The 12,892-nt window shown below is 44.0% G+C and overlaps 2 protein-coding genes across 2 annotated transcripts in view; both read right to left on the minus strand.

Annotated features, from left to right (window-relative positions):
* Positions 1 to 538: 538 nt before the first annotated feature.
* wdsub1 (WD repeat, sterile alpha motif and U-box domain containing 1) lies at positions 539 to 7,765 on the minus strand. Its single transcript, XM_079736909.1, has 12 exons — positions 7,254 to 7,765; positions 6,635 to 6,822; positions 6,260 to 6,340; positions 5,696 to 5,789; positions 5,242 to 5,275; positions 5,082 to 5,122; positions 4,884 to 4,990; positions 4,245 to 4,262; positions 3,882 to 3,908; positions 3,523 to 3,699; positions 1,531 to 1,665; positions 539 to 1,350 (listed from the first exon to the last, which is right to left on the minus strand). The coding sequence occupies exons 1-12, from the start codon at positions 7,652 to 7,654 to the stop codon at positions 1,199 to 1,201; spliced, it is 1,455 nt and encodes a 484-aa protein (XP_079593035.1). The 5' UTR covers positions 7,655 to 7,765; the 3' UTR covers positions 539 to 1,198.
* An 829-nt stretch (positions 7,766 to 8,594) lies between these two features.
* The window catches only part of LOC307076128 (bromodomain adjacent to zinc finger domain protein 2B-like), a 92,032-nt gene continuing 87,734 nt past the window's right edge, over positions 8,595 to 12,892 (minus strand). The window contains 4 exon segments of the mRNA XM_079737012.1: positions 8,595 to 10,199; positions 10,602 to 10,745; positions 11,432 to 11,850; positions 12,188 to 12,334. Of these exon segments, the coding sequence (XP_079593138.1) occupies positions 10,043 to 10,199; positions 10,602 to 10,745; positions 11,432 to 11,850; positions 12,188 to 12,334 (867 nt within the window). The 3' untranslated portion in view covers positions 8,595 to 10,042.

Genomic DNA, 12,892 nt, shown 5'->3' on the forward strand with positions numbered 1-12,892 from the left:
ATAATTTAAAAGCTTCCAGGACGCAAAATGACAATCTTCCTCCAAACTACCCCATCTAGTGTTAACAACCGCATATTACAAGTCCCACAAAGTCCCTACCAGGCGCGACAAGGTTGGCGGGGAGATAGCTTTGCGCAAAATAACTTTTTCCACAAACCCGGTAATGCGTCGGTTTTGGTGCGTGTTGGATCCATTTTCTATGTGATAATTAAATGCTGGATTTGCAAAAAGAGTGGAGCACTTTCGAAGTTTCAGCCCCTCTTCCGCAACAGTCTCCAAGCCATACGCAGTGCATCTGGACATGACTCACTGCCAGTAACATCGCCTCCCTTTTGGTGATACAAAACATGCCCCCCACAGGCTATGATTATTTTGCAGTTCAAATCTGAAATCTGAGCTTTCATTGAACACTGACAATAAAATCATCAATATGAACCAGGGAATATAACTCATTTGAAACGAGGAATCCTGTTCTTGATACATAACCATTTAATTACAGTAATGATTGCTTACATACAACACATGATATATTATTTAAATGAAGTGCGGAGAACATGAAATGTGTATTGGTTAATGACTACAACAGGACTACTAAATTACATGCACGATTCAACGATGGAAAGAAAAACAGACTTTTCACAGAGTCCACCACAGAGTCCAGAGTATGAGCATTCATTTTGTCTCTCTCCTTTAAAGAGACACCGGCGGCGAGTCCTCTGGTGTCTGACTCGCCACAAAAAAAGGTCATGGGTTCAATCCCCAAAGACATACACACAATGGGCAGGCATCCTTTAAGCTTCAGCTGCTTAGCAGCCACTGTTATACAAACTACACAGGACATGTTAAGGAGGGTTTGGAGACATACACATCAAGTCAACCAGCCATAAATACAAAACAAAAATAAATTTAACCGAGTTGACTTGTTGAGTCCGCACGCTGCCTGAATGTAACTGTTTGATTGGATGATACTTAAGACTTTAAGAAACCTTTGCTGTTGAGTGCGACGCCAACCACACCCCCGGCCACCTCACTCACACCCTGTTCCTCTTCCAGAAAAGCAACCAGAAGGCCTTCGGAGAGCCTTCTGGTTGTGTCTAAGACATGCGTTACATCAACAACACCGGATAGGCCGTGGCTTATGTATTCCCGGTTAGTCTCTCTTGCGTGGTGAGTCCCGGTGAGGCGATTTCCAGGGCCGCTAGTGGCTGGTGGCCCAGCGCCCGATGGCCATCTTCAGGGTGTGGTTGGGAGTGAGCAGGGTAGTCTTCAGGGGCAGGTTGGTCATGGGGCTGGAGCGGTTCCGGCTGTTGATCCAGCTCTCAATGGCCTCCCTCTCATAGGAGTAGCCGTCTGGGTTAAAAGACAATCATTCAACTTTAGATATAAAATAAAAGTGCAAGCAGGTAAAATAAGAAATATATTTCAGACATACAGTCCATTTAAATTAAAAAAAAAGCTGTGACAAAAATAAACGTTTTGTGTGCTGTTTTGAGGTATACAGTGTTGAACCACGGTTGTTGTTAACCTCACCTGCAGCGATGACGGGCTCCTTCATCAGCTCTCTGGTGATTGGACACAGGTACTCATCAGGTACACCAGAACACACAGACACACCTTTTAACTCCTCGATCTTCCTGAGGACCTTACCACGCAAACCCACTGACTCTGGCAGCAGACACACAGACATAGACATTGACACAGACACAGACGCACACATACACATACACAAAAGACCAATGTTTAAGACCATCCATAGATTACCCTCTAGCTCTACCTAGAGGTTGAGGTTGTCTTTACATTTTCCTTAGGTTAAGGATGACAACAATCTAACTAGGGGGTAGATTACAGGAAAAAGTAACATTGCTATATACAGTGGGGCAAAAAAGTATTTAGTCAGCCACCAATTGTGCAAGTTCTCCCACTTAAAAAGATGAGAGAGGCCTGTAATTTTCATCATAGGTATACCTCATCTATGAGAGACAAAATGAAAGAATTTATTTACAAATTATGGTGGAAAATAAGTATTTGGTCAATAACAAAAGGTCATCTCAATACTTTGTTGCATGCCCTTTGTTGGCAATGACAGAGGTCAAACGTTTTCTGTAAGTCTTTACAAGGTTTTCACACACTGCTGCTGGTATTTTGGCCCATTCCTCCATGCAGATCTCCTCTAGAGCAGTGATGTTTTTGGGCCTTCGCTGGGCAACACGGACTTTCAACACCCTCCAAAGAATTTCTATGGGGTTGAGATCTGGAGACTGGCTAGGCCACTCCAGGACCTTGAAATGCTTCTTACGAAGCCACTCCCTTCGTTGCCCGGGCGGTGTGTTTGGGGTCATTGTCATGCTGAAAGACCCAGCCACGTTTCATCTTCAGTGCCCTTGCTGATGGAAGGAGGTTTTCACTCAAAATCTCACGATACATGGCCCCATTCATTCTTTCCGTCACACGGATCAGACGTCCCGGTCCCTTGGCAGAAAAACAGCCCCAAAGCATGATGTTTCCACCCCCATGCTTCACTGTAGGTATGGTGTTCTTTGGATGCAACTCAGCATTCTTTCTCCTCCAAACACGACGAGTTGAGTTTTTACCAAAAAGTTATATTTTGGTTTCATCTGACCACATGAAATTCTCCCAATCCTGTTCTGGATCATCCAAATGCTCTCTAGCAAACTTCAAACGGGCCGGACGTGCACTGGCTTTAGCAGGGGGACACGTCTGGCACTGCAGGATTTTGAGTCCCTGGCGACGTAGTGTGTTAGTGATGGTAGCCTTTGTTACTTTGGTCCCAGCTCTCTGGAGGTCATTCACTAGGTCCCCCCGTGTAGTTCTGGGATTTTTGCTCACCGTTCTTGTGATCATTTTGACCCCACAGGGTGAGATCTTGCGTGGAGCCCCAGATCGAGGGAGATTATCAGTGGTCTTGTATGTATTCCATTTTCTAATAATTGCTCCCACAGTTGATTTCTTCACACCAAGCTGCTTACCTATTGCAGATTCAGACTTCCCAGCCTGGTGCAGGTCTACAATTGTGTTTCTGGTGTCCTTTGACAGCTCTTTGGTCTTGGCCATAGTGGAGTTTGGAGTGTGACTGTTTGAGGTTGTGGACAGGTGTCTTTTATACTGATAAGGAGTTCAAACAGGTGCCATTAATACAGGTAACAAGTGGAGGACAGAGGAGCCTCTTAAAGAAGAAGTTACAGGTCTGTGACAGCCAGAAATCTTGCTGGTTTGTAGGTGACCAAATACTTATTTTCCACCATAATTTGCAAATAAATTCTTAAAAAATCAGACAATGTGATTTTCTGGATTTTTTTTTTCATTTTGTCTCTCATAGCTGAGGTTTACCTATGATGAAAATTACAGGCCTCTCTCGTCTTTTTAAGTGGGAGAACTTGCACAATTGGTGGCTGACTAAATACTTTTTTGCCCCACTGTATATATACCTGTTTCTTTTCCTTTGTACCACTATAATAGTGGTAGTGTTTGTTAATACTGACAGTTATCAGCACTTTCTCTCACCCACGCGCAGCTCCACCAGTGTGTCTTTGGTCATTCCCAGAAGCTCCGCCCCATCGATGTTATTGGCTCGGAACGTGACGGCCAATCCCTCTAGGCCCTCCTCCACTAGCCACGCCCCAACATCCTCCTCTGACCAATCAGAGACCAGCAGCCTGGACCGACCTGCTGCCGTTCTCCCTGAGAGGCAGATAGAGAAAGGGAGAGAAACAGAGAGCGACAGAGAGAGAGGGTGAGGGACAGGGAGAGAAGACTACTAAAATACTGAATAATGTTTAATGACATCGAAATATCAGTCTGTTAATTATACCAAACAATGGGCTGACATTTGTCAGACCTAAAGGAAAGTTAAAGTTTCCTACCGTCATTGAAGGTTGTTGCGCAATCCTCTGAAATGTAAAACATTTCAAGAAAATGTAACATTTTATTTAATTTCAACTAAAACAATCCAAGTTAACCTTGAAGTCTACGTAACCAAGGTAGTGGGAGGCTAGGATCAGCCTCTACCTGTAGGTATCCCTGAGCAAGAGGGCCCCTAACCCTAGCCCCTACCTGCTCATTAATAACCTGTCTCTGTACTGTCTATCCCCTATCCGCTCCTTAATGACCTGGTTCTAAATCCACCATCATTGGCTGACGATCAAGTGTCTAAACAAGTTAATAGTTGGTATGTACGTACAGTGGTTCCTGTGTTTATCAGCTGGGGAGAGATAAGGTAAACTCACCTGGGGCTAATTTTCCACCTGATCCCGGCACGAAAGGAGGGAGAGAGGGAGGGAGGGAGGGACACACACACACACACACACACACACACACACACACACACACACAAAAAGTTTGTTGGTTGTTTATTATCATTATTGATCATCTGATTAGTATTGATTTTGTCTGTCCTGTATCGTCCAGAGGTTGAACGATTGTTATTAGTAGTACTAGTTGTAGTGCAGTATGTATTAGTATTAGTATGAAGTGACAGATTTTGAACTATTGTAATGACTAGAATACATAGTACTAATATTATTACATTTAAAGTTACATTTAGCAGACACTTTCATCCAAAGCGACTTACAACCATTTTAATACACACACCCCCAGCGGTGTCAACCATGCAAGGCGACAGCCAGCTCAGCCGGAGCAGTTAGGGTTCAGGTGTCTTGCCCAGGGACACCTTGACACAGCTAGGGGGATAGAACTAGCAAGCTTCCAGTTTGTACCAATACTAGTATTAGTATTAACTGACCATGGCAGCTGTGTCCGTCCTGGATCCTCCAGATATTCAACAATTATTATTAGAAGAATAAGTGGTACTAGTATTATTAGTGGTACTAGTAGTATTAGTACTACTAGTGTTAGTATGAACTGACCTTTGCAGCTGTGTCCGTCCTGGATCCTCCAGATGTTGACCGTTTTGTCCATGGATCCTGTTGCCATGACAGCATCAGTGGGAGAGAAGGCACACGCCGTCACATACCTAGAACACGACACATACATGATTATTACACTATTATACCCCTACACACCCAAGCTCATTGTTCTCTCAGCAATGGAGCAGAGATGCTTACCTTTCGTGTTGGTTCAATGTGTACAGCAAAACCGCGTTGTTCTGAAAACGCAACAAACATCAACATCACTATTGGCAGTCAATATTCTTTCCACATTATTGACAATAATGTAGAGTTAAGAATTTGTACCCAGTTAATGAATTGAGTGAGATATACTTACAGCATCATATATGGTAACTGTTTTATCCACAGAGCTAAGAAATAAACAAATACAATTTTATAAAACAAGTTCCCATGTCTAAAAGCAGACATTTAAAGCTGTGTCGAGACCCACACTCACTTAACTACAACACCAACCTAAAAAGGCCTCTATAATACAAAGAGTTATCTTTTAATTCTCTGTTCCAGAAAAAAACCAAAGTGCATAATTTTCTGGATGCGTGGTGTTTTAGCAGGACACATGGATATAACTTCTAAGGGTACTTCAGGGCACTCTGACTAGACTCATAACCAGCCTCCTCAACCTTTATTTTAGATTTTAGTGTAGATATATTTTCCTATTAACATTTCTACTTGGACAAATATATTTAAACGTAACATTTCATTTCAAAATTAATCATGCAGTTGATTGATTTCTTTTTTTGTATTTGTTAAACCAAAAGCCACTGACTGACCCAGACGCCAGCAGCTGTCCGTCAGAGGAGTAAGAACAGGACAGAACAGGGGCTGCCTGGCCCCTCAACGTGTGGAGTAGCTTCACCTCCCAGTCTAGCACAGACACACAGAAGAAAGAAATAATCTTATATCGCCAATATTATGAGCTTTTAATGAGGGAAAGGTCCTTTGAATGGAAATGAGAGAAACAAAACGAGTAAGACGGAAACCACAAGAGAGCCAGAGAGACAGAGACAGAGTGGCTGCAGACTAGATATGAAACTACATGGCGCAGGCTTTTTGTTACTTTAATACTGCAAAACACAGTCACGATGTTTAGGTTTTGGTGTTCTTCCGGCTGATAACACAAAGAGACACAATGTTGTCACTGGTGCCCCCATCAAAACAGATTAGTAAATAGACTGACGAGACCATAAAACGACAGTACAGACTCAAGCCCAGTCTGTGTTGATATTCAGAAATAGATAGAGTGTAAGGTCGGGTACAGTCTATGTTCGGGTTAGACTTTACCTCAAGAGAACAACAGAGAGAGGTTCCGCTAACACGTGAACGCAGTTATTTACCTCCAGCGCTGGTATTAAGCACAGTCCAGATCTTTACAAGACTGTCTTGACCGCAGGAAGCCAGATGCATCACCAGTTCAACTGAGAGAGAAAACATTTAAAAATTGACAGATTGTTTTACAAACGACCAACGGTTTAGGTTTTGATCTGAACCTAAAATGAGCCCAGCTATGCGTAGTTCTATTGATATCATGATACAGTTCCAAATGATTGAATACACAAATATACCAAGACTAAATTGTATGACAAATGCTCATATATACAAAAAAGATAATGCATGTCTATACATCTAAATCTATGAGGCACTCTCATAGCTCAATCATCCACGGCTAACAGCTAATAACCACATGAATGGCTCCGCGCTGTATGCCCCACCTTTGTCCATGCGGGGGGAGAAGCAGCAGCAGGTGACCCCCAGGTCGTGGGCGTTCTTCTCGGCGAAGACCTGGGTCATGTTCAGGTCCCAGAGCCGCAGGTCTCCGTAGGTGGAGCCGCTGGCAAGGGCCTGCCCGCACGGGCTGAAGGAGAGGGCTACCACCGTGGCGTCATTCACCGTCCTTGTGCTGGAACGCACGCGGCAGACACGCAACACGCATGCACACGAGTGGCACACAACCAAAACTTTAGGTACGCAGGCAGGAACAGTCACTCTTCTCTTCTAGTTGGTTCTAATCTAGAACGTAGATCTAATCAGAGGATGGGTGTATAAAAGATTGACGGTAATATGACACAGACTTATTTCGATGTGGTGCCTGCTCTTACAAGACAACCAGCCTACTCCGAAAGTGATCATTGAACTGTTTGGAACTCAAAGATCCCTTTGGTAAATGTGTCATTCACAATTGTTATGCTCAAGATAGAACAATAACAATACAACGAAAAAGAAAAATCAGACAACTCACACGTGAAGAAGATATAGTACGCAAAAACATCACAGCATAAATTAACTTGCATAAAAATAACAGAAAAAACAGCAACAACTTCATCGTCACACCTTAAGAGCCGCTTCTCCGGGAAGTCCCACAGCGCCACGGTCCCGTCTGCCGCGCCGGACACCAGGTGAGTGGAGTCGGGGGAGAAGGCGCACACCCTGACGGGGCTCCGTCCGGGATGCTCCAGCACCGCCTCGATCTCCCCGGCGGACACCGACCACACCACCGTGGTGGCGTCCGTGGAGCAGGAGGCCAGGAACTGACCGCAGGGGCTGAAGCAGCAGCAGTGGACGCCGTAGCCGTGGCCCGTCAGGGGCGAGTAGGGCAGCTCGGAGAAGTCCTGAGCGGTGGAGTACACCCGCAGGGTCTTATCCCCGGAGCAGGTGGACAGGTGGGTGGCGGACAACGCGCACCAGTTGACGTCGTCTCGATGGCCCTGCAAGGTGCATATTAAAGACACCATTTTTCCGTTGGGCAACCAGGGTCAGAGCTCCGTGAGAAATTTCAAGCTGTCAAGTAAGTTCGATTTAAAGCTACTGCAATCCGTACGCTTGTGTCAGACCGTTTCGTGTGTCATCTGGTGTGTTTACTTCCGTGTTGATCGGCTGACTATGACGTCAGGAGGACACGTGGTTGGTCCAACTGGACACGTTATTATTCCCCAGCGGCCTGGACTTTTATCTACAAGCAGAACTATAAATGTATGCCTTTGACCGCTAGGGACAGTTAGGCTGATAATCAGTTTTCTTTTGAAGATGGGATTGTTTCTAGAATAAAGGTAACGAAGCAAATTGTTATCTATGGATGAACTGTAATCAGTTTCCTGTGTTCATGTTGCATAATGTTACTGTATTTACTGAAACCCTGACAATAAAACCACATTCCTCAAAATGTGCTGGCTGCAAGATTGTATTAACCTAGATCTTTTTTTTTCCCAAAGGTATTGATTTATGGATTCTTTGTGAGATATTTACAGTACAAGATATGTTATACCTTAAAATATGTTACGACTTAGTTGTAAAGTGCTTTTTTCTTAATATGTTGTAGAATGTGGATTGTATCGGCCTCCTCACTGTTCAAATGAATAAAACAACATAAACATGGTCTTGGATATGTGATTCACCTCCGTCAACAATAAACATAATGCAATATATTTGTAATATTGTCTTATTTTTATAATGTACAATATCATAATTTATATGTTATCCTCAAACTGACACTACACCAATTTAAAGGAAACTATCATGTGAAATCTGACTCAACCCGTTGCACCGTTGGCCTATTATTTAGTAGGCCTAGTATTACTTTGAGGTATTGTTACTGTAATTCTGCTTGACACTTCTCCTTTCCATGAACCGGGAACACAGGATACATGTAATAAAAACCAGCGGAGGTCATTTAGGTTGAAAAACATCCTTTAATAGGTCCGTGCCACACACTAGTGAAAAATAAAGCTCCTACAAAAGAATGATACTTTTATTCCACAATATCTTTAAATAAAGTTACTTCAAGTACTCTCGACTCGGGTACATAAAAAAACTCTAGCTGCCTCCATCAGGCCACAACACACAGCAAGATTCAACACAGTGGTTACGAATGGCCCCAGGGGTCCCCTGTAGAGTGGCGGGGAGCGGGGGTGGGGCGGGTAGGCGGCGGGAGGAGCCTATACGCAAGAAGCTCGCCATGTTTTTTCCGGAATATTCTCTCTATTTTTGATGCGATGGTGCGGGGAGGAAGGAATGAAGACTGTGTCGCCGTCTGACTTTGGAGGCGGCCATGTTGGATCGAAAATCATACATAAAAAAATAAAAACAGAAATAAAAATAGAAGTCATAGAAATAAAATATTAAAATGATAATAAAAATAACGATATTATCCCCTACATGCCCCTGTTGAGAGGGTAGGCACTACCAATATTAAGAAGAGCACAGTGTCTGCAGAGGGTATGTGTTTACTGTACAAACAATATCCATCATAAGGGTTTCCAACACGTTCACTAAAATAGAATGCTACAATCATTCTAAGGCATAAACAATATCTTAATATTCTTAAACAATTTTTTACACATTGTTCCAAACAAGACGTAATATTGACAATAATAAACAGTATATACACATGAATGACCATTTGCCTGTGAATAAATGCAGTTTTACAGTTTGAACAAAACAAATACAGTTGTAGTTTTTTTTTCCCGGTGCTTCGGCGCACGCGACAGTGTAAACAGGTTGGTTTTTATTTCTCTTTTTTTTTTTTTCTTGGCTTAGTTTCGTATTTGGGTGAAAATTAAAGACACAAACACACATTTCATTTCCTCTTCTTGCCATCAACTCAAAGCCGTTTAGCTGATTCTTCCTTTTCATAGAAAATGAAGTGGACCTTGATTCATAAATAAGTATTACAAAATTAAATACATTCACTATAATACGATTAAATAAAAAAAAAAACGGCTATTTACAAGTAGTGGAACGTATTTTCTGTCTATCGCGGGGGAGTTTGGGGGGGGGGGGGTGGACAGGATCAGTGTAGTGGAGGGTTGCTTCAGTGCAGCATTCCGGAGACAGGAAGTGGTATTGCACGATGACATGCCGGGTTCCCTGGGACTCTCGGTGGGGGGGGGGGGGGGGGTTCGTATCCCTGTTGTAGCTCAACCCCAGCCTCACACCCTCCTACAGCAACCTCCTGTCACGATGGCCTCCTCTCCCTCCCTCTCTCTCTCCCTCCTCTCTGCAGCCCCGAGGGTTTGAGTTCTACGCTACTCACTCCCTTCGCGGCCTTTGCTGGAGAGGAAAATATGTGTTTGCTCTCCAAGGGACCGAGGGAGAGGGCGGGGAAACGCTGGGAAGCCTGAGACCTAGTTGGTTTGTTTCAGAAGCTCAGTCCAGCGCTTCTCAAAGAACTTCCTCATGTTGTGGCCGGCGCGTCCGATGTCTGAGTTGTCTTCGTTGTACTTTTCACAGTTATCAAACACCAGGTTGACGTCGATGATGAACGTCTCCAAGTTTTGATATCTGGAAGGAGAAAAACAAAAAACGTTTGCATAGGGAAGGGAAGCTAAACCATGAACACTCAACATCTCGAGTATTTTCCCCAGTATTCGCAGACGTTTTAGTGAATGTCGAATTGCATTCTTTCTGGCATTTCTCAAGCGCAGACCATTTTAACTTGGCCACCTGCTGAAGCACTATCTCTATCAAAAATGTCATCATTTTCATATAGACTTTCATATTTCATACCCACTTGATTGTAAGGAACATCAATTCAGCAATAGGGAACTTTTCTTCCATTTAAAGATCTCAGTTTTGGGTGGACAAAAGCAAAGCTCCCAATGCAATTGGAAGAGAAGTAGAGAGGCCTAGGACTGACCTCCTTTGGTCAGTCTGCCGGTGAGTGTGTCCGAGCTGAATACTTACTGGCTGCTGACAAGCTTCTCCCTGATGGTGGAGAAGTCCATGGGCTTCTTGATGACCTTCCTGTAGCCTGGCACCGACTTGAGGTTGACAGGTGTGAGGAAGGGCCAGGCGTCCTGGTGCCGCTCCAGCTCGGCCAGAAGCACTCTGTCAGGGGAAGCCAACAGAAGTTAACCCCGTGGTCCTCTCGCTGGGTATGACCATGCACTGAATGGCTTGACTAAGAAAGTATGAAGAGCAAAACTGAAAGGACAGTTATGGAGAGGAGAGGTTTAGAAGGACAGTTATGGAGAAGGTTTAAAAGGACGGTTATGGAGAAGGTTTAAAATGGCACTTATGGAGAAGGATTTAATAAGACAGTTATAAAGAAGGTTTAACAGTTATGGAGAAGGTTTAAAGGGACAGATTTGGCAAAGGCATGAAAGGACAGGTAAATAGTATGTTTATAAGGACAGTTATGGAGAGGGTTTAATGGGACAGTTAAAGAGAAGATGGGAGATTGTGAGAGGATGTGAGAGGTTTAAAAAGAACAGCTATGGAGGGTTAAAAGGGACAGTTATGGAGAAGGTTTAAAGTGAAGTTAGATAGAAGGTTTAACAGTTATGGAGAGGAATAAATTGACAGTTATGGAGGTTTCAAATGACACTTATGGAGGTTTCAAATGCCAGTAATTGAGAAAGTGCAAAATGACAGTTGAAGAGAGGTTTAAATGGGAAGTTACAGAAGTGGTTTGAAGCACAGATATGGATGGGAGATGTTTTTAAGGACAGTAACGGAGAGGAGTAAGAGGCCAGCGATGCTCTCAAGGGAACCCTCCGGGCGCGTCTCTCTACCTGCACAGTCCCAGGTCCCGGTTGTTGTCCCGGGCCGTCTTGGCTCGCTTCACGCACACCGGGCTCTCCTGATTGGCTGGTGGAGGTGGTGGTGCTGGGGAGCTCTCCTCAGCTTTCCTCTTCTTGCTGGCGTCCTTGGCGCCTTTCTTGGGCGTGCCGCCGGCGCTGGCTGAGTCCTCCTCCGATGGCTCCCCGGCCCCGGCCTGTTTGCCGTTCTTCTTCACTTCCGATCCTCCCTTTTTAGCACTGCCTCCTCCTCCTCCTCCTCCTCCTCCACCTCCTCCTGCAGCCGGTCCTCCTGCAGCTCCTCCTCCTCCTCCTCCTCCTCCTCCCCCCGCTGCCCCTCCAGCTCCTCCTAGGCCGGATGCTGGCGGCAGTCTGCCGGGGGGCTTCTTGTTCTTGGGAATCGGCCCACTCGCCTGTTTTCATAGAAACCCACATAACAACAGCGTGAGTATTTGTGTTTGACAATTTAGTCTATGTAGGTGACGCGTGTTCCTTTTCTGACGCTTTGTCCAAAACAACTTGAATTCAGATGAATGTCATTACGGAGCAGATAGGGGTAAGGGCGTCATGGATGTCGAATGGTATGGCTGCAGACATTTTGGATCGAACCAAGTACCTTTCGGCCACTACAAGTCAACCACACCCTTAGAGTCGACAGGGGTCAGGGTTATAGTTAGACACAGATCGATTGTATAACTCTAGGGTGCCTTTGATACAATGGTAACACAGGTGAAGGCAGGTTCATGGTACCTTGGATATGCAGGCCGGGCAGTACCAGTCTCCCTCGGGGATGCAGGTGATCTTGGGTTTATGGCAGTAGGTGTGGCAGCCTTTGTCACAGCCGTCACACAGAAGAAGGAGGTCCTCGTTGTCCCCCTTCCTGCACAGCTGACAGTACTGCAGAAACACACACAATGACAGCACACTGTTAAAAGCATTGCGAGAGCAACCAGAGAAACTGTGTGCGTATATTTGGGTTGCGTTGTTTGCATTTTGTTCGGTTGTATAAATGGTTAAATATGGGTGGAATTGCTATTAAACTTGGAACTTGAATTCTTCTATACGCTCCTAAAATGGGTCTAGCGGGATCAATAAGCTTACAATATTATTCATGTACACTTGTAGCATTATATTAGCTTTTAATAGTAAATATTGCGGATATAATTGTGGTTATTAGCTGTCTATTATTTGTGTATATTTCTGTATTATCTTAGAATTATTTTTGCATAATTCTGTAATATTCTTTTAATATATAATTGTTTTATTTAGTTATCATTTGTGGCATTACATTGGCTTTTATTTATGCATATTATATATAATTGTGTGCATTATTTGTGCATTATTTCGGTTAATATTGTAGTTATATCCAGCTATTACTTGGAGCATTATATTGGTCATTATTAGTGCGATTGTATTTGCTCAAGTGTTCTGCCGTGTGTGATGGTGTGTGCGTCT

Source organism: Pollachius pollachius, assembly GCF_949987615.1.
Source record: "Pollachius pollachius genome assembly, chromosome: 5".
NCBI classification, from domain to species: Eukaryota; Metazoa; Chordata; class Actinopteri; order Gadiformes; family Gadidae; genus Pollachius; species Pollachius pollachius.